This window comes from Sciurus vulgaris (assembly GCF_902686455.1).
Source record: "Sciurus vulgaris genome assembly, chromosome: 6".
Lineage (NCBI taxonomy): Eukaryota > Metazoa > Chordata > Mammalia > Rodentia > Sciuridae > Sciurus > Sciurus vulgaris.
The window spans coordinates 166,706,966-166,728,534 of record NC_136466.1 but is presented as its reverse complement, the minus strand read 5'-3'; the positions used below and the strand labels follow the sequence as shown (position 1 = coordinate 166,728,534).

The 21,569-nt window shown below is 48.6% G+C and overlaps 1 protein-coding gene across 3 annotated transcripts in view; it reads left to right on the top strand.

Annotated features, from left to right (window-relative positions):
• The window catches only part of MTRR (5-methyltetrahydrofolate-homocysteine methyltransferase reductase), a 29,999-nt gene extending 11,744 nt beyond the window's left edge, over positions 1-18,255 (top strand). For 2 of the 3 annotated variants that reach the window (XM_079144510.1, XM_079144511.1), the window contains 10 exons: positions 2,982-3,104; positions 4,395-4,548; positions 5,211-5,299; positions 8,132-8,312; positions 9,956-9,998; positions 10,880-11,066; positions 13,731-13,849; positions 15,192-15,284; positions 15,388-15,570; positions 17,501-18,255. In XM_079144510.1, coding sequence (XP_079000636.1) covers positions 2,982-3,104; positions 4,395-4,548; positions 5,211-5,299; positions 8,132-8,312; positions 9,956-9,998; positions 10,880-11,066; positions 13,731-13,849; positions 15,192-15,284; positions 15,388-15,570; positions 17,501-17,645 — 1,317 coding nt within the window. In that variant the 3' untranslated portion in view covers positions 17,646-18,255. The remainder of the gene's footprint in view (positions 1-2,981; positions 3,105-4,394; positions 4,549-5,210; positions 5,300-8,131; positions 8,313-9,955; positions 9,999-10,879; positions 11,067-13,730; positions 13,850-15,191; positions 15,285-15,387; positions 15,571-17,500) is intronic. The other variant, XM_079144512.1, reaches the window with a different exon arrangement.
• Positions 18,256-21,569: the final 3,314 nt, after the last annotated feature.

The following is a 21,569-nucleotide window of genomic DNA, read 5'->3' as shown; positions in this document are numbered from 1 at the left end:
AGGTCCTGAGGGGACTTAGTGGGTGTTCTGCTCGGCCTCTCCTCAGGGAGGTGAGGTAAAATGAACACCCGTGTGGCCTTCATGCGGGGACGTGTCTTGATCTGCAGACCTTTGGATCCCTTGAGGTCTTCGTGTCCTTGTGCATCCTCAGGTCCGCGCAGGGCGCTGTCTCACGAAGACTGGTGTGCCAGCCGCTCCGTGCTGATGCAGTCCGCCTCAGACGTGCACGGGCAGGGCGAGCACTGTAGCCTGGCGGGGAGCACTGTCATTTCCCTGGGGCAGTTGTGACTGTGAATGTCCTCTCTTCCAAGGGGGAGGGAGCTGGATCTGAGGCCCTCACCGACGGCGGTGGAAGGAGCAGCTGGGTAGGCCACTGTCCCTGCATGCAGGCCTGGGGCGGCATGCATCGTCTGCCGACCCTGGGGAGGCTGCAGTGCTCCTGCTCGATTCCCCCGTCGCTGTCATAGGCCGTCGACCCTGGGGAGGCTGCGGTGCTCCTGCTGGATTCCCCTGTCGCCGTAATCAGCCCATCGACCCTGGGGAGGCTGCGGTGCTCCTGCTCGATTCCCCTGTCGCCGTCATCAGCCCATCGACCCTGGGGAGGCTGCAGTGCTCCTGCTCGATTCCCCTGTTGCCGTCATCAGGTTGTCAGGCTCTTACGGAGCCAGATCGATGGCCGAGCTGGAGTCAGGACCGAGGCTCCCCTGCACACTTCAGTTTTTAAGGGTGGTGTCGACCTCCCTGTTCCTCCTGGGGTGCTGCAGCCCGAGGGATGCCACCTCTGAGTGATCAGCTGATTCCCAGGGGCAGGCGCTCAGGCTGCCTCTCCATCTTCCCACTCACCATGACAGTGCCCACCTGTCTGTGCTTGCTCATTGCTCTCACCTGCCCTCTGCTCTTTGGGGTTCTGCCTCTCCCATTGCTGTTGACCCCGGCCCCTGCAGAGGCCAGCTCTGAGCTTGCTGGTGACGCTGGCCTTGGTGGATCTTGCCGGTGCTGCCATGGGCCTCCTCCATGGGTGGAGGGCTCTGCATTGCCATCCACCCGACAGGCCCACCTCCCAGCCCTCTACTCCTTCCTCCAAATGCCGGCCAGGCGCTCTGGGTCTTCCTGCCTTGCTCAGAGGAGCTCTGGCCTTTTCCTTAATTCTAGTAGCTGTGTTACCAGCACAGTCACATCATCTCCAGGGACTCCAGAGGGGACATTGAATCCCATGTGCTAGGAAAGTGCGCCCATTAAAAATTCCATTACCTGCATTGTGTTCAGGCACCTCACACTCCGTCTTGTGTGCCCTCTCCTGGTCCTGTCCTGTGTGCTCCTTGGGCGACAGTCCCTGGCCTGCCTTAGGGGCCCAGCACCTCATCCACCAGGGTGTGTGGCTTACTTAGTTCCTGGAGCACTCAGGAGAGTGGTAGGTGCAGGCTGGGGCATGGGCATGTCTGTGGGCAGAGGCTCCTGCAGCGTCTGCGGGGAGGGAGTCCTCACCCTTGGTGCAGAGCTCTGGCCTCATGAAGGGAGTTGGGTTCAAGATTGTCTGTAGCTGTCTGGCGTCCGTGCTTTCAAACCCAGTCTGTCCTTACTCCTGAAGGCAGAGGCCTCAGGATCTGGGTGGCAGGAGGTTCGGGCCCTTTGTAAGCAACCGAGGATGGTCTGTGGCTTTCACACCTGGTTTTTAACTCGAGTAATCCCTTCAGCTGTTGGCACTTTCCGAGTGCGCGCCAGGCCTGCAGCAGCCACTTGTCCTGTGGCTCCTGTCAGTGCCCTGCCCTCCTCCTCTTCAGCCTGGTTCACCTCCTGGCTGACTCCCCCTAGTCTTTAGCCTGGTTCACCTCCCTGGCTAACGCATTTGCTTCTACTGGTACTCTGCCGGCTTAGCAGGTACATGGCTACCCTAGACCAGGGCTCCCTGTACCATCTGTTGACCAATGTGGGGAATCTCCCTGTCCCTGAAGCAGGCGATCGGCCCTGTGTTCCCATTCAGCATTGTTTTCAGATTACTCCAGCACCAACTATTCAAGAATGGACAGGATTCCCAGGAACCAAACTGTGGTTTTCCAGGCATCCTCTTGGGATTATTGCCTTGAGGACCAGAGGGATGAAACCAGGCTTGGGAACAGTGACAGACTGAGCCAGCCCCTGGGGTTTCTGGAGCCGATCGACTCTTAGCATTGTCCTGAGCTCAGGTGCAGTGATGAGTCATGGGTGTTCCTCTTCTGGAGGGAGTGTGGCCGGAGGGCTGCAGCAGGATGCTTTCTCTGGAGGTCTTTCTAAGGGCAGAGATGGTCCTCCCAGCTCTCCTGTGTAGCCATTATTCAAAACTACTTGGTGGCACTTGTTTGAATGTTGTTTCCTATTTAAACACAGAGATTATCAAGTTAGAAAGGGAATGGGGGTAGGACAAAGAATTGGGTTTCTTCGCATTGTCCTAAGACCTGTGCTGTTTAGTAAGTAAATGATCCTCTAGTCACACGTACCTACTAAGATTTAAATTGATGAACAGTAATCAAGATTAAGACCTTCGTTCCCAAACCACCCTCTTCACAGTGAAGCCCTCAGCTGCCACCTGACCAGCACCGCCCAACAAGAGGGTGTTGCTTCGACCGTCCTCCCAGGCACGTCCGCCCTTCCATGTGGGGCCTTTACTTTAGGGTCTCCTTTTTGAGGTTGTTGCATGTGCACTGTTTTCCTTTGCAAAATGCATGAGGAAGACCGTGAGACCTTTATGTGAAATTGCTAGTATTAGTATTTCCTATTTGTGTTTCCGAAATTCTCATGTCTAATAGCAGTGTTAAGTACGCGCTAGCTGATCTATGTGTGTGCCTGTGTGCTTAGAAACAGATACCAGGAGCCAGGAACTCCGTAAGCTTCTAAGATCCTGTGGATCTCCCTGGTCACTAGGTGAAGGAGGGGCTTATTCAAAAATCACATTTAGCTTTTGTCACCTTTAGCTCTTGTCACATTTGTCACCTTTGTGTCTCAAGGAGGAAAGCCCAGCATCTGTGACTTCCGCAGAGCCAGTTTTTCAAGTTCCAATTTCAAAGGCAGTCCAGCTTACCACAGATGACGCCGTGAAAACCACCCTGCTGCTAGAATTGGACATTTCCGTAAGTCACGAACTTCCTTCTCGGCAGGGTCAGCGTGTCAGGCGTGCAGGGGACTGTGTGATTCCTGGTCACTAAACTGAAGAACGAGGGACCTCTGAGAGGACGTTTTCCGTTTGTCTCACCTTTGTTCCTCTGCACCTCGCGCCTGTTTCCTTTCTCTCGGGGCAGGGGTAAGATGGGGAGTGACTGCAGGCGACTCCGCGGGAGAGGACGGAGGCACTGCCTTCCTCGGCCACACGGAGTAATGGGATCAGAACAGCCTTTTACTTAGAAGAGGCCGCTGACAGGAAGCTGTTCACCTGTGGTCAGTGGCCAGTTAGAGCCGGAGCTCAGACTAGACAGTAGGTGAGGGTTAACTTCTCAGCACGGTGGTTCTGATTCCTTGGAGAATCTGAAGCAATCATGGACTCTCCAGAGAAATGATTATTTAGAAGCATTTGTGTACAGGTCGGGTCAGGAGCCCCACCCACAAGCCTCCCCTCCCCTCCGCCTGTGGCATCGTGGGTCTTGGGCTAAGAGGCAGGTGGGGAATCTTAGAGCTTCAGTGCCCCCGACTCCTCCGTCACAGCCCAGCCCTTCCTCACTGAAGGTCCTGAGAGGGTCGTGCTCCCTGGAGGCCCCTTGCGTGGGCTGTGCTTCCAGAAAGGCAGAGACATTCAAGGTTGCCTGTAGATTTCATTGAATGCTTCATGGAAGAAATGTGACAGGCATCAAGACTCTGGTTCTGTTTCCATAGTGTCGAGTTCAAACCAGTTAATAATACATATTATTAAATATCTGTACTGTGTCACACAGAGGCGGGGTTGGCCAGCCGCTGAGTGGTCTCTTCCCTCTGAGGCAAGGAATGTCAGCAGTCCTCTCCTGCCTCTTCCTCCGCAAGGGAAGGAGCAGAGTGAGAAAAAGGACATGGAAAGCCAGCCCGGGTGGACTTCCCAGCTGCTTCTGGTCATACCTGTGCCTGTGTGCGTTCTTAGGAGGGGGATTTTTACACAGATCGTTAGCACTAGGCTACCTTACTCCTTCAAAAGTAAGGACGGTCTGACCTGTATTCTCTGAACATGCAGTAATAGGGAAAAGACACTAGATAATTACTGAATTTCTTTTTTAAGGTAACTGCTAATAAAAGTATGGTCGTTTCATCTGGTGAGCTCATTTGTGAATTTGATTTTTGCAGTTAGAATTCCTTTCTAGGTTCCTTTACTAAGATAATGTAATGAAGCATTTTTGTTGTTTCACACCTTAAACTCTTTTAACTCAATGTAGAATTCTTTTATTTTGTTTCTTCTCTAGAAAACAGACTTTTCCTATCAGCCTGGAGATGCCTTCAATGTGATCTGTCCGAACAGTGACTCCGAGGTTCAGAACCTGCTCCACAGACTGCAGCTCTTTGATAAGCAAGAGTACTGTGTCCTCCTGAGAATCAAGGCAGACACCAAGAAGAAAGGTGCGGCCTGTGCTGGGCTTGCTGGGGCGCCACTGGTCGGTGGCTGCAGCTGTGTCCCAGAGTGCCAGCAGTGGCCGCTCAGATACTGGACTGGGCCACCACTGGGGCACAGCACTGCTGTTGACACCCAGGAGATGGGTTTTACGCCTGCTGGACGCTTGTGGTCGGGAAAGGGGAAGTGACTGTAATCTTTGAGAAGTAGTGCCTAGAACCTGCTTAGAAAGTTCTTTGTTATTTTTACTTCTCAAAGCATATTGTTTTTTATCATTAAAAAATTGCTTTTTCCATAGTTAAAAGTTATTCACTTTTAAAATATCATTTGTCTACAGTCTTGAACTTGAGTTCAGTCCTAAAATTCTTTTTGAGAATAATAGTAATTCTTATGGTACACTGACATCTTTTGAATTTTTATTTCTCAATTCTAGATTAGTTTTCTTTCTTTCATTTCATCTTGAATTTGTGAGGTTTTTGTGCCATATTAATTTTGGGTAACTTTTGATTAATTAAATGTTCATGAATCATTTGCACTTCGAGAGTATCTTAATGTCAAGCATTGCAGGTCGTTGTGTTGTGGGGAATGTAAGATATAGTCCAAAAATGTACTTTGTGTTCATTCTCATATCTTCTCCGTCATGACCTCTTTCCTGTCTTCACCTGAAAAGGAGCTGCCTTGCCCCAGCATATTCCTGAGAGGTGTTCTCTCCAGTTCCTTCTTACCTGGTGTCTTGAGATACGTGCTGTTCCTAAAAAGGTATTTATTTTCTCTGTGAAACTGTTTTAAATGTGCTTAGTTCTGTTTAGAACTTACTAAATAGACCAGCTATCTACCCTTTGAAGGCTTAAAAACATGGTGTACACAGCATGCTTTTGAATTAGTTTCCAGGGAGACGTGGAACTTTATATTGTCATAGGCAAATAATTTATGTTATGTGTAGATGGCTTATGCTGAGATTTACCGAGCAGGTCTTTTTCTCAGTGCGTGGTCACCATTACGTAGTGCTGCAAGCAGTGGTGGCGCCTGGCGCTGTCAGCTGCATGGTGCCTCTTCTTCCCTCTCAGTGACAGGAAGCTCATGAGAAGCCTACTCCCCACCACCCACTTGTGCACCTCTTTTGGGTGACACACCTAATAACTTATTGCTGAATCAGAGTTCTTCAGGAAAGGTGGGAGGCTTTTTCAGTAGTTTAATGAATGTAGAGCTAGAACTATCCACTAGGGGTCAGTATTTTACCAGGAGTTATATTAAGAAAATAATTTCTTCTAAGCATTTCCCACAAAGGGATTTTTTTTTGGCGGGGGGGGGGGGGGGGGGGGGGGGGGGGGGGAACCAGGAATTGAACCCAGGAGCTGAGCTGGCTCCAAGCTTGCAGTCTTCTTGCGTCAGTCACCAATTTGCTGGAATTCCAGGGATGCTCTACTATTCCCTGATCAAGTGAATATTAATGGATAATTTTCCAGGCTGTGTGGTGACTTGTATTTTACTGAGCATAAAGAGTGCTATCAGCAGGGCACTGTCTCCCCAGTTTTTATTCTGTTTTGTTAATGTGTTTATCACATTTCCAGTCTTTAGAAAGCAAATCACTTTAGAGAGAGTGAGTCCTAGATATAATTTGAGTAAATTGAGAATTCTCTGTATATAAAAACTTCTTGACTAAGTTCAGTAAATTCAGGTTTGGTTACTTGTATCATTTAAAAAAGTTTTGCAAAGTATATGTATAAATATACTTTTACTTTGCCACAAAAATAATATGCTTATTGTAAAAATTATACATATACAAATAACCCAGGAAGTGAAAGTCTTTTTTATAGTCAGACCCTCAGTTTTGTTATGAAATCCTATAGTGTTGTGTATTGTTCTATAAATTGTCATTTTATTTAGAAGGAAAACAAGCGTCTGTCCCTTTTAATACGGAAAGATTAAAGATAGTTTTCACAGATGCACCTTGATTTATTGGTTGAATCATGGTCCATTGGGTCGTTTCCAGCATTTGACTGTGGACAAAAGATTGTGTAGGTGCTCACTCTTGTATTAATTTTTTTGCACACTTGTTCAACATACTTTTGTAAAATAAATTTCCTTGGAGTAGAGCTGCTTTTTAAAAATTATTTAAAGTTTAAGTTGTATTAATGTTTGCTGTGTCAGCTTATTGTCCAAAAACAATATCGTGTTTGTTATTTTAGGACCATAAAGCTTCCTTAGTTTTAAAGTAAAATCATTTTAAAGGATTTGTAATTGCCATTTATTTACCTGTAGTTTAGCAAAATTTACTGACTTCAAAATGTACAGTTTATTGTTGGTAAAGTGTCATCTTGCTGTGATCCACTCAGGGGTTTGGACATGCATTTAGTAGCATGTCCTGGCTGCTCGTTTCCGCTCTACGTGGACTCGGGCCCTTGGGGATAATCACGTGTATTATTGTTAGTCTCGAGATGTTTTAGGCAGACTCTTAAGCAGGGCACTGGGAACTCTGTGACCCTGCGAGAGCCTTGATCCTGTCTCCTCTTAAAGGATCCAGGATACAGCAACTATCTTGAGCTAAGTGCTTTCTTTCAAAAGAAAGAGCAGGACTGGGGATGTAGCTTAGAGGTGGAGCACCTACCTACCATGTGCTGGGCCCTGGGTTCAATCCCCAGTACCACACACACACCAAAAAAAAAAAAAAAGTCCTTGAGCAATCAGCTGTCTAGGTGACTTAACAAATAAACCTGTGACTATTGAAACCACACTTGTCATTCCCAAGTTTGGTTTTGCCTGGGAGTTTGGGCTTGGTTTGGTCTGGGAGCCTTGGTTTGTTCTGTTGGTTGTTGTCCTCTTCCCACGAGTGTGCTGCGGTGGGTGTTGACATTCTGGGCCTCGCCTCTCCTCGGCTTCCGTCCCATGTGCCTGTCTTGCTGCCGCCTTGCCTCACATCACCACACACTGTGTGAACACCTTCCCTTCCCTGTGTTTGTGTGGCCCGTCGTCCCTCTGCTTGCTTCCTGGAAGCCTTGGACTGGTAGGAGCCTCTCCTGGGTGTGCCTGTGGGGCCGTTGGCCAGTAGCAAACCCTGTGGACAAGTGTTAGGGACCAGCTAGTCCCCTGTGCCTCTCTCACACAGTGACTAGCTTGTGGACAGTGCTCAACACAGTCACAGATGTCGAGCTAGGTGGTAATCATCTGCCAAGACAAAAAGTGTCTGTTCTGAGACGAGATCTTAAGTCATAAAACTCTGTGGGCATATGCCGATAGACCTGGAAGGCACTTTGAAATGGTACTTGTGACTGATGAGGGTGCTTAGGATGGGGTCAGAATTGAACCTGAAAGAGGAATTTCTGAGCAGGCCAACATTAGTGCAGCTAGTGAACTGCACTCAGCCTCTGGCAGCCTTGCTAGTGCTTCTCCCTCAGGCACTGGGCGCCTCCGGCAGAGGCTCACTCAGCATTCTCACGCTGTTGCGGGTTCTCCTTCCCCTGCGGGGCTGGGGTAGGCCAGGGCCTGGTTGCCGGCCACGTGCTCCACCACTGAGCCACTCCCAACCCCCATCTGACCCCTCTGGCGGCTGTCACCACACGGCAGCTCACTTTCACCGCTTCCTTCCCGCAGGCTTTTTTGCGGGCCCTTGTCGACTGTACCAGCGACAGTGCTGAGAAGCGGAGGCTGCAGGAGCTGTGCAGTAAGCAGGGAGCCCTGGACTACGGCCGCTTCGTGCGCGACGCCGGGGCCTGCTTGTTGGACCTCCTGCTGGCCTTCCCGTCCTGCCAGCCGCCGCTCAGTCTCCTGCTCGGTGAGTCCTCGCTGCCCAGCCCGGGGGTGCTGCTCCTGCCTCTGAATGCCACACAGCGGTGTGCCCACGTGGCTGACAAGCAGTGATGGGTAGCGTCTTGTCTGCGGGGGACAGTGACATCCCTCTGCCTTCCAGGAGCCGCAGAGCCAAGCTTTTGATTTCCTCTTTTTTCCTTCTGCTAATGTCCCTGTCATTTGCTCTTTAAACAGACCCAGGCTTAATTGTTTTTTTTTCCCCTTGGAATTCATCATTTCTAATTTATTTTTTCCAGGAGGTTTTTTCACCAAATTTTACCTAAAAGTGAGCCAAGAGCAAATAGTCTGTCAGAGACACTGAGCGCTGTCTAACTGACAGAGGTGGACCAGCCGTGCCCTCTGTGGAGCGCAGGTGTGTCCCCGTCCGCCCAGCTGCAGGGTCCTTCAGGAGCCAAGGGGCTCCTGTCGCTGGGGTGCTCGGTCCCGGGCAGACCCATCTCGCCTTTCAGGGCGGGGGGACCCCAGAGCGCCCGCCTGTCGTGTCCTGTGACCGCCTCCTGTTTTCCTGGTGGGAGTGCTAGGCGCTACCACTCAGGTGGCTGGGGGCCGCTGCTGCTGCGCAGGGAAGGGCCTTGGCCGCTTCCTTGCTGGCTCTCCTCAGCGTTCATCCTCGGCATGTGGAAACGCGAAGCACTGCCCTCCGCCCTGAGGCTGTCTCCACCGTCCTGCCCTCGGGCTGCTGCCTGTGCCGTTCAGTTAAGTTGTGGCTCTGACTGGTACAGATCACAGGTCAAAATGCCACCTGAACATTTAGCTACGTTAAAAAAAATTTACATTGGGACCTATACAGATTTTAAGTTATCTTTCAATTTTTAAAGAAAAATTAATGTATCTAAAGCTTAATGTTAAGGTGAGCCCTTGAAAACTTATTAGAACTCTAAACCATTTTAGATGGATTGTTTCAAAGTTTTGCTTAAATAACTCTTAAAAATATAACACACAAAAATTTCAAGGTTTGACTACTCAATACACATATTAACAACTTACATTGCTTTTATAAGAGCACCACTTGAAACCAGTGAGTTTCCAGATAATTCGGTTTAAAAATGTTTAATTGTAGGAATACATTTCCTTCTTGGATGATTTCTCCCCCTTAAGTATTTCCAATAATCCTTACAACAGTGGTCTCTCGTTCTTTTGCGGTCTTGACTTTATTTCCTGAAAACTCTGGACACCTGTCCTGAGAAAGTTGTACGTTCACATGAAGTTTGACAAGTGCCTGGTGTGGAGTGCACACCTGTGATCCAGCAGCATGGGAGGCCGAGGCAGGAGGATCTCAGGACCCAGGCCAGCCTCAGCCCCTCAGTGAGGCCCTGTCTGACAGAATAAAAAGGACTGGGGATGCAGCTCGGTGGTGTCCCCGGGTTCATTCGTCAGTACTAAAGGAAAAATCAATCAGCGCCTTACCTCGCAAGCCCTTTCATGGACCCCATACCTAGTGTCTTTTGTTTTCTCAAACCAGCATTTTGGTAGAAATACTTATTTCAGAATAAGGCAGTGCACATAAGGTTGGAAGGGGAAAAAGTAACATTTTAGGTCTTTTTTTTTTAAATGAGGTTATTTTCTTTAGTAGGGAATTAACAATTGCTTGTTTTTATTTTTTTCTAGAACATCTTCCTAAACTCCAGCCCAGGCCCTATTCATGTGCAAGGTATTAATATTTGTTAACATATAGCATCTTTTCCCCCAAATTGATGAAACTCGGACTGAATTCTGAGTGTCTGCTCATTCATCAGTGGAAATGTGACCTTTCTGTGGAAGATGAGACCAGGCCTGGTGGGGTGTGAGGAGGAGCTGCAGGACTCCTGGCCCCCGGGAACCCACAGTCTAAGACCTCGAGGGGCTTCCCGTCTCCCACTCTGCTCCCCAGTTCAGGGCAGTCGGCCTCTGGGCCCTCCTTGTCCCGGGCGGTAGAAGAGGCCGGGCAGAGAGCCCACCTGCAGGCGTGGGTGAGCGGGCGCCGGGCACGGCCCACCTCCCGCCTGCCTCCTCCGTCTCAGGCCCTCTCTCCCCCTTGGGCTCCCCTGCTGCCCCATGCGGCAGCACAGGAATAGGTCACCTAGCATTTAACAACACGGAAAGAAATACTTCTGGTGTGTGGAAATCTGTTTGGAAGATTTTTCTCTTTGAATTTTTAGTTTTTTGGATGTACAGATTGCAGTTACTTTCAAATCTTACTAAGTTAAAAAGCATATGGGGTGTTTGTCAGGATTCACTCTGTTGATTCTCCTGGTGGAAGGTCTTTACAAGTACTGCAGGAATGACCCTCTTATGTGAAGACACTTAGCGCACCTCGTTTTTTATAAATCTCATTGAAGACAAGCAAAATAAAACTGGAGACTGCTGAATGCTGGTGCAGAACGGGTGGCGGGGCAGGGTCAAGGGAGAGCACTGCTCTGCTCTGAGGAGCCGACGGTAGAGTAGAGTAGATTAGAGCCCAAAGGAGCTGCCCGCCCCCGCAGTAAGAACCAGGTGAACCTGGCCCCTGTGTGTTGGTCCTCCGCAGAAGACAGTCACCCTGTGTCTTTGCAGCTCAGGTCTGTTTCACCCGGGAAAGCTTCACTTTATTTTTAACGTCGTGGAGTTCACCTCTGGCGCCACACCTGTGGTTTTGCGGAGGGGCGTGTGCACAGGCTGGCTGGCCACACTGGTTGCCTCGATTCTTCAGCCAAACACTCGGGCGTCACCTGCAGATGGCAGAGAAGGCCTGGCTCCTAAGGTACTAAAGTGTGCAATTTCAGCTTCACTAAAATTGTAGTCTGCCTCATTAGAAGTCTTCTCTACACTGTCCATTGCCATTACATTATTCCAAAGAAAGTGGATGCTGGGCATGATGCTGAAATCTCTACTGGAGGCCCAGAAGCACTGTTTACTTCCACTCACACTCGCTCTTGGTGAGTCCGCGCTTCCTGAACATGTAAAGTGTTAGCTTTCTTCAGTCTGCCTTTCCTCGTTTGACCTCATCGTGGGAGGAGGCCTGTGTGCATACCCCTGGCAGGGGTCTGGGGCTGGTGGGACGAGCCAGGAGGGCCGAGGATGGTCCAGGCAGCTGCACTCTATGCAGAGGAGCTGTGTCTCCTCTGACTTGTAGCAGTAGGATTTCTCTGTCCCCGTTTCTCCCCTTTGTCAGTGTGTGTGGGGTTTGAACCTGGGCCCTTATTGGGGAAAGGTATGGTGGGAAAGCACTTTTAGAGCACCCAGGAGGAGAGGGTTGTATGGTTTTCTGGACATATTGTGAATGCATCTGCCCTGGGACTTGGTGACGTCTGAGGGACAGCACGCAGCGTGATCTCCTGTGGAACCACAGGCATAGGGCACGATTTAGTCTCCGCCTTTGCTCATAGGATGGCTGAAATATCATTCAGGCTTCATCATGGAGCCTCATTCTTCTTGATGACAAAGAGGCCAGTGTGTCCTGCGTGGTGTAGCAAGTGTGCTTTCTCTGACTTACTGGGTTGGAGTTTGGTGCCCTTAGGGGCGTGCTGAAGAGGCCGAAGGGGAGACTGCGCTCGAGCCTGCGCTTCACTTGGTGTTGCCCGCCTGCTGCCCAGAACAGCTCTTCATGGTACTTGTTAAACTTGGCGGACTCATCATACCTCATCAAGATATTAGGAAACTCAAACTGTCTCTTTCATGAAGAGAAGTACTAGTTCCGACATAAAAATGCCACTTCATGTTGTATGAAAATAGCAGATGGTCCCAGCAAGTTCACAGCCCACAGTGCAGGACACGCACTGTGAGCTCGTGCCTGCAGCCGACATTCCCTCCCTTCCTCCCTCCCTCTCCATTTCGCAGGTTTTCATGGACTGCTCGGTGTGCCAATACGTAGGCACCACAGGGACGGATACAAAGGATGCAAGTTAAAACTTCTGGGTTCCATCATGCTTAGTAGCGCCACTGATTTATTAGAGTGGGAAGTGTTGACCTTTGACCCGAGACACATTCCCCCACCTGTTGCAGATTGTACTGTTGCTTACGGAATCATCCCCTAGCCCCAGTCCTGTCACAGGGATGAGAGGACCCTTGCCCACCCCACTGAGCACAAAGAGGGCGTGAGAGATGGTTCCAGGTGGCGGGGTGTCGCTTGCTTCCTTGGTCTTCTGTGCTGTAGGGTAGGCGTGACCCAGGCAGGGAGCCCCTTCTGCATGGCTCACAGGAGACGTGGCTCAGGGCCCCAGCCTTCAAGTAGGGGGGCAGAAGCAAGCACTGGGTGCTGGAAGCCATGAGGTTTTGCTGCCGGCCTCGAGACAGCTGAAACGTAGGTGTGGCTCTCCTCTCGGCTATTTCACTGGCTCCTCTTGGCTACAGGCTCCAGCGTGGCTGGCTCTTGAACCTTCAGATCTGTGCCTGAGGTCTCCATGGGCCTTTTCCCTACCACCCCATTGCTTCCTCACCCTTTTTAATTTTTCTTCATAGGACTTGTCAGTACCCACCCTTCTGTAGATGACATGTTCACTGTGTTTCCTCCCGTTGTGTTCATGAGAATAGGGACTTAGTTTTGTCCATTTCTGTGTCCCTAGTGCTCGCCATCTTGAATCCTCTCAGTAAATTTGTTAAGTGAGTTAGGCTAACGGAATAGTAGATCCAGGTTCATACCCAAATAAGGGCGATAATCAGGCATGGCTCTGCCAGTCTTTCACTTTGGAAGGCATGTGCTCAAGCTCCTCATGAGCTCTGTGATGTTCTTGGCACTGTGAGTTGGAACAACACTACTGCCACCACCTAGGGTGTCCTGGAACCTCAGTGTCACTCTGTGCCTCGTGCATGACGGGGGACCTCCTCGTCTGACACCTGATTCGAAGGGAAGTCTTTGAAATTTTAATGAAAAGATTTTGTTTACTCTATCACTTGTGTTGGTCGTTTTACAAAATCATAATTCTGGGGAATGTTGGACTGGAACTCCACATACAGTATTGTGAAGAGTCTTTGGAGCGGCTCCTTAGTGTCTATTTTGGTTCCTTGGGTTCATTAGAGCTTGTGACACAACTTGTCATCGTCACTGGTCTTCCATGTGCAGACAGGAAGCATTGTGTCCTCATGGCTGTGGTGCATTTCCCCATACGTGTGATTTATTGCCTACTAGAAAGCAAGTCTTATCCATGGGTACAGGAAAATAGTTATCTCATCAGTATCCCCAAAAACACCATGCCATTTTAAAAACCTTTTCAGTATGAGTAGAGAAGACATTTGCAAAACAAGTGTTAATTTCTCTGTAGTGACACATGTGCTCATGGTTTCACTAAGTCCTAATTTTACTATTTAATTTAATGGTGCCCCATAAGGGGAGTTTGCACTTTCTGCTTTCCTTAGCAGAGATCGGCTTGGTTATGCTTTCGTGCCTGGGTTTTCTTTGGAACTTACCACAGCTGGTCTAACGTTCCAGATCTCCATCTCTCCTCGGGCGACAAGCTCCTTCCACCTGCCGGCAGACCCCTCCGCCCCCCTCGTCATGGTGGGCCCCGGAACTGGCATAGCTCCCTTCATTGGATTCCTGCAGCACAGGTATGTGCTCGTTGCACTAGTGGACACGTGTACCCCTTGAGATTTCAGCAGAAAGAGACGTCTTTCTTGTTTCCTCAGTAGTTTTTAGAATACTTAAACTTCGGTTGTAAAATTTTTCTTTTAAAAGTCATCGTGAGATGTGTGGCAGTATGAGCCTTTGCCACCATGGAAAAGTAAACAGTGTGTTCCAGGGTTCACTTCAGCCTGGAGCCTCCTTCCGTGCGGCGCCCCTGGTTCTGTTTCCAGCTGTGCTGTGGGGGAGCACGTGCACTTGGGGCTGAATTGCAGGCACCCTCCATGCTGTGGTGTGGTACAGGCCTTCCTCCTCTTCCTGGTGATACTGACTAGACCTCAGACGACTGCGTCTCAACAGTGATTCAGTAGGCGTGACTGGGCTTCACGCGGGCACTGTTGGCGGTAGAGCAAGCGCATTGCTCTCCATGCTGTGACTCGGTGGTGGCTCTCCTGCGCGCTCCTAGGCAGCAGTCAGCCCTGGGTGGCAGGGCTGTTTGTTTCAGTTGCTCCCTGAGACTGGGATGCAGTGGCAGGGCCTCCACTCACTGCTCTGTCTTCTCTGCATGAGTAGTTTTTGCGTGTTTGCTTTTTACGCCCTGAGCTGCTTTTCCAACCAGTAAGAATGACTTTATTCATGAAATTGGCTATAAATGTTGTTTAAGGTAGAAGTTACTGTAGATGGCACAGTGTGCTGTTGGAAGTGTCCTTGTTGTGTACAGTCACGTGCAGCTCAGGGATGCCCACCTGAGGCACGCTTGCCTGTCATAGCGTCTGCTGGTCTCACCCTGGCAGCCTGTTCAGTGGTGGTGGGACGTGTGAGCCCGTTTCTCAGCACCTGAGATGACCAGCTTGAGTCACAGTTGTGGGGGTTCATGATGGTTGACCCCGTACTGCATCACGGCAAACACAGGTGGTGAAGCAAGGCTGCCTACCTCCTGCCCAGGAAGTAAGGGGTGGAGTCCCATGGTCCCCTTTAGGGGCACACTCCCAGTGACTGAAAGACCTCCCACTCTCAAAGTTCTGCCACCTCCCAATATGTCACCCAGGGATCAAGCCTCTAGTACAAGGTCTTCGGGGGACATTTGAGATCCAAACCAAGTCTGGGGTATGACTCAGCAGTAGAGCATTGACTTGGCGTGTGCAAGGCCCTGGGTTAGATCTCCAGCATTACAAAAAAGTGGCGCTCTAAACCGTCGTCAGTATTGACCAAATGATTGACCTTTGAATGACTGCATTCTGCAAACTTGAGTTTGTTGGTGGTGTTTTGTCATGGAGATTTGTTTTCATATGCTTTATATCAAACATCTAAATCCCTTTTTTTTTTAAGAGAGAAACTACAAGAAAAACATCCGGAGGGAAATTTTGGAGCAACGTGGTTGTTTTTCGGCTGCAGACATAAGGACAGGGACTATTTATTCAGGTACTGGCACTTCCGCTGTTGTGAGCGTACACTTCTAATGTCCACACTCCTTTCACCTTCCAGTTGTGCCCTTGCACTGACCCCGTGATGTGTTGTATTTCAGAGAAGAGCTCAGGCGTTTCCTGAAGCGTGGGGTCCTGACTCACCTGAAGGTCTCCTTCTCGAGAGATGCTGCCCTGCAGGAGGAGGAAGCCCCCGTCAAGTACGTGCAGGACAACCTCCAGCTTCACAGCCAGCAGGTGGCCAGGATGCTGCTTCTCGAGCAGGGCTGCCTGTACGTGTGCGGGTACGTGGCCAGTGCGTGAGGAAGGAACGGGACTGAGAGGCCAGCAGTCCCGGTGGCCCAGACGAGCTCTCTGGTTCTTGAGCACAGGAGTAGGTCAGTACGCATTCCAGAGCCCAGAGGTCGTCCCTGCCAGGAGGTGATGGCGACAATGAGTGAATGCCGCAGTCGAGACGTGTCAGGCGCTGAAGATCGTATTCATGAGAGCATGTTGATTAGCTTCATCTCCAGATCGACTTTACTGTGGATAAGTTGTGCTTTTTACCAGTGAGTTAAATGAGGGAAAAGTGTTATTTTGACTGAGAGAATGTGGTTTTCGGATTAGGAGCCCTTTTCTTTCAGAGTATAATTTATGGTGATAAAGTTGACAAAAGCTGAGAATCTTTCTTATGTTATTAAGTTCTACCTATTTTCTGAGGCAAGATCTATTGTAGAAAGCCATTCTGACAAATTTTTTTTTTTTTTAATTTAACTACTTGTCATGAAACCCAACAAATTTCTGCTAATGGAAAAGTAGTTTTGAGGTCACACAAATTTACTCTTCCATCCTGCCATATGTACCTTAGCATTTAACACGTTCTCTAAGTCAGGCTATTTTTTTTTTTAATTGATACACAAGATGAAGTACTGTCAGAATGGCCCAGAATGCATAGAGTTTGAACCGTTCTGATGAAATGACACTTTTCTGCTTACCGTTTGGGACATGTCTGCTGAGTTTTCTTCCCTCTTCAGTATTGTTTTGCTGGCTTTGGCCAGCTTTGGCCGTCTTCTGCTTTTGCTCCCATGACTTGTTCCTAGATCTGACTCGGCTGGAAAGGCGCAGGAACTCCGGACTTCGTGTCTGTTTACCTTTCAGGTAGCTTTCAGTGAGGTTCTGGTTTTCATCCTGCCATAGAGGACGGTTCCATCAGGGTCAGATGGTCAGATGGGGCGGAAGTTTGGAGACACGTGTAAATAGTGCAAAACTGAGTCAACTGTACACACGTATAAAGAATTGGCCAGCAGGAACCTGGAGAATAGCATGGACGTTCAGTCTCCTTAAAGGTGTCCCCGAAGTAGCACTTCCAGTCTCTGATGCTTCGCTTGTCACCTAAGCCAGGGAGGCTTGAAGGCACTAACAGCAGTGTCCAGAGACGGGTGCAGAGCGAATCTCCTTGGCATTTGACAGTGACTGGCAGCGGGGGCAGGAGCAAAGGACTCTGAGAAAGGAACAGGCGTGTGCCCAAGCCAGGTCTCACTTCCCAGGGAGGGGAAGGGGAGGGTAGCTGCCTGGCCGGCGACCTGGCAGCCAGAGGTGAGCTGGGGAGGCCCCTGGGGTGGCAGCTCTGGGGCGCAGTGGACAGGAGAGCCTGAGGAGAATGGTAGGTGGCTTCTTGGAGATTCCTCCCAGGAAGTCGTGCATTGTGGCCAGGGAGGCTGGTTCCCACATGCCAGGGTCTTGTTGGAGCACCGCAGTGCTTTGCCACGTTGAGGAATGGAGAGATGGGGGCGGCGGGGTGCAGCCTGCCCTCAGGCAGCCCTCCTTGGTGGGCAAGCCGCGGAAGCAGGGAACTTTCTGCAGGGGACAGAGGAGTGCACGGGGCCTCCCTCTGTCCGTAAGCACCAGCGTGAGGCACTTGGGGATATCCTTGGTGGCCACGAGGCTTGCTGCTTCAAGGCCACAGGCCCACTGTGCGTCTGGAGAGAGGCGAGTCGCGACCTCGGCACATGCTGGAGGTTCAGGGAAGCCTGTGGAGGTTGCTAAGCTGTGGAACCATGTGGTCAGCTCTGTGAAGGCCTGGCATTGGGGGAGCAGGTGGGAAGTCCTGGGAAATGTGCTGAGAAAGTGAGGAGGGACCAGGGCGTTGGAGTCAAGGGGCACCAACTGATGGGTGAAGCAAGTCATGCCTGGTGAAGACGCTGGTTACTGAGGATGCCTTGCCTTCTTTTCTAGGGATGCTAAGAATATGGCCAAGGATGTAAACGATGCCCTTGTGGAAATAATCAGCAGAGAGGCTGGAGTTGACAAACTAGAAGCAATGAAAACTTTGGCAACTTTAAAAGAAGAAAAACGGTATCTTCAGGACATTTGGTCATAAAAGTGGAGATTAAAGGAAAACAAGCATTTTTGGCTGAAAATACTGAACAGCAATTTTACCAAAGCCGAGATTTTAAATTTTAAATTTTTAATTTTTAATTTTTGAGACTGTGTTTCTTGGAGGAGGTGGGGTAGAGAGCGATCACTTGGCATAGGGAGGGAAGCTGATGTGATCTTATGCATCTCCCACCCACTCCCCTCGGTGTCTGTGACCCTCACCAAAGTGCCCACAGCTGAGGGGTGACCCTGACCTGTTCACGGATGTCTGCGTCGGGAGACCTTGCCCCTTCACGGGCTCCTCGACTTGGTGCGAGGGCTTCCAGGGGCTGCGTCTGGGTCGTCGGACTCAGTGCTTAGCGCCTGTGGACTTATCTTGCCAATGGTTTTTTAAATAATGGAAAAGTAATTTATCGCTTTTATATGAAGTATAATCATAAAGAATATTCATATATATTTAAATTACACATGTAGAGTATGTCTGTTGCATGTTTATGTAACTATCAAATGGTGCTTATTCAAAACTATTTCTGATAAAAATATTTTAAGGTAATCCCCTATAATAATGTTGTTATTTATGGTGCTAGAAATGTGAAATATATTTTGAAATTCTACTCTGGTCTCTGATGTTTTCTATCACCGTTATTTTTAATATTACAGTTCCAGATCCAGGGCCGTTGCCGTTAATTTCCAGATGCCAGCATGTACCCATTTTGATAAAGTGACAGCCTTTTCTTTCCCCTCACCCACTCCTTTCCTTTCGGCTCCTCTTTGGCATGTGTCTTGGAGGAGGTAGTTCAGGGAGTGGGTCACTCAGCAATGGCACCCAGCAAGTTTTCCCACACGATTGGCTTCGCCTCCCTGATATCACTGAACTGTTACCTAGGCTTAAAATACTGACTTTGTTAGTAGCCTTGTATAAATTCTCTCTTAAAATTTACCAAAACAATAAAAAAAAAGTACAGTGATATAATAAACTTTTCTCCTGGGCTGTAGTACTTACTTTTATTTAATAGCTTAGCATTTATAACCAAATCTCTGTCAAAGACCTCTGGTTATTTTGAGAAATAAAGAATCTGGAAAACAAGTAACATAAATTGTGACATATGCAATGTAAATTGCTAATTATATTCTCTGATTTTGTATATTTCACTTTCATCATTTAATATTTTATATGCAATGTAATAGAAACCAATTTGAAAAACAAGGGGTTGGAAACACCAAGCGAATACAATGCCATGCACATAATTATATGCACAGGTTGTACACGTCACCAAGATGAGACTTGAGGCAAGACATTAAAAGGGACAAAGGGCAGTGCTCCTTACTAACAGCTGCTGGAAAGTGCAACAGGTGGGAACTTGCGTCTGCCTGCCAGTGTCAATGTAAATCCATGACCCAGAGCTGATCCACAAGGAGGGCCTGACAGATGGTCAGTCAGAGTTGCTTTTGAAGACTTACACAAGCCAGTTTCTTTGCAGAATATTCAGGTTATTGTAGATCCTGTTGGACAACAAATTTAGGTGGTATTGATCAACGGTTCCTATAGCCTTGCCAACTGAAATGCGACTACACAGAAAGATGTTTATTGAACAAAGATTCATGAGGCATCAGACGGTCCAACAACCCATTGTATAGGCTTGATGAAACTTCATCTGACTCTTCAGGTGGTCCCACACTGATTCAAGAACGACTATTCTGTGGACAGGATTTGTTGCTCTTATCACCATGAGCCATCCTCTAACCCAGGAGCTACTTCAGAGGTAGGCCTCAGGCACCAGCCCCTGAGCCTTGCTAGATAGTCTTTGACTAGTTTATGTAAAGGTGGGGAGTACTCTAAATCATCATATCCGATTTCCATCCCTTAGATTTCACTGGGGTTGACAGGCCATTTTCTAATGCCTATTCCAACAAGTCACTCTTGTAGCCATTATTTTCAACATTAATCATGCTGATCAGAGATTATACGACCAGAGGAGCATATTGTGGTCAATTCTGCAATATGGCTGTCCTGATTCGTGTGCCACCGCGGTAGAGGATGCCCGTCTGTGGCACAGACCTAGAGTGTGTATGAAACGTACTAAATCACCAGATAATAAGAGAATTTGGGTTTTGCCACAAGCAAACTACACTGCATCCAACAAACTGGGTGCCCAGGTTGTAAGTTGATTGCTTAAACACTTGAAACATTTTAAAAACTGACCGTGGATTGGGCCATGAAGGCAGACTTAAATTGCATAAACTACAACGTTGTTTACTGACTTAGATAAGTCAAGGCCACAATGAAGAATTTTAAATACATGCAAAGGATTAAGGGTTTGGAGTATTAAATATACACATGGATGCAGGCAAATCGATACCCAGGGGGAATCTGTTGCACAAGTATTTGAGCCTGTTCTGCCAGGTACTGCTCAGTGCTTGGGTACACCATGCATGCAGCAGATGACAGCTGTTCTGGGGGCTTAAGTTCTTAGTTGAAGGAGAGAGGTGAAATAATGACAGGTGTGTGAGTCACATGGTATCTGAGGAGGTGGTAAATGCTTTGGAAAGAGATTGGGGTGGAGGGGTGTGTGATAGTGTTGAGGAAATGGGTAACCCTGGGGAAGGTGTCAGAAGGTTTTCCAGACTAAAGAGCTAGCTATTTTTTTTTTCATTTTCTGGTTTTTTTTTTTTTTTTTTTAGTTGTACATGATAATAGAATATACTATGACATAATTATTAAAGCGTGGAATATAATTTGTTCTAATTCAGTCCCTAGTATTGTCCCTTCCTTCCTCCCACCCCCTGTTCCCTTCCCTGTACCTACTGATCTTTCTGCTATTTACTTACAGTTTTGATGTCCTCATGCAGGGGAAGAAGTCAGAACAAGCCCCAAGGTGGAACTCCCTCGAGAGTTAGAGGAAGGTCGAGGAGGACAGAGGGCTGAGGCAGAGCCAGAGATGGGGAGAGCAGTAAGCCATGAGTGTGGAAAGGAAACGGGAGATCTGGGGGTGCCTTGCCTTGAGGCCACTGTGAGACGTTGGCTTTGACACGAGTGAGCAGAAGGCTGCGGGGTCCCAGAAGCAGCATGACGCCCTCCTGTCGTACAGGGCTGACTGGCTATCGTAGTTGAGACCAAGTGGCAGCGGCCCAGGGTTGAAGCAGGGAAACCACTTGGGGAGATGAGACAGCACAAAGGATTAGATCAAGGATTAGATCATCGAATTGGACTTGCGGGGCCAGACAGCATGACCCTGATCAAGCTTGGCTGACAACATGAGGTTGCAGGTAACCCCACAGGACTGGCTGATGCTCACTCCTCAGCTGCTTATTGCTGCCTTAATCTTCCCCTTGATAAATTTAGTGTCTGATGTGTATGTGTTTAGGTCCTGACGTGTCCACGTTTCATATTGTCTATGTTATTAGGTAAAAATTACACGGCAAATATGTTTTCTGGAACTGTGTCCCAGGTTTATTCCAGCGAGCACCTAGACAAACCAAATCTACCTTGGCTATGGCTAAATTATTCAGTTCTTAACATGAAATACGATTTTATGAGACAATTCAAGTGAAAGATTAAGTTAACCCACCAGTGTGCTGTTCAGAAAAAATGCATTTTAAGATGCAGAAAATTTAACAATATGGAAAAGGATATACCATGCAAACTGAAGGACAGCAGGTATAGTTGGGAGATGTAGGGTAAAAAGTGTTACTAGCATCCACAGATCAGAGAAAACTTTCAGCCTTTGGTTTTGGGGTTTGGCTTATTTCGCTCAGCATGATATTCTCCAACTCCATCCATTTACCAGGAAATGCCAGAATTGTGCGTGTGTGTGTGTGTGTGTGACATTTTCTTTATCCATTCATCTGTTGAAGGGCATCTAGTTTGGTTCCATAGTTTAGGTATTGTGAGTTGAGCTGCTGTAAATATTGATGTGGCTTGCATCAC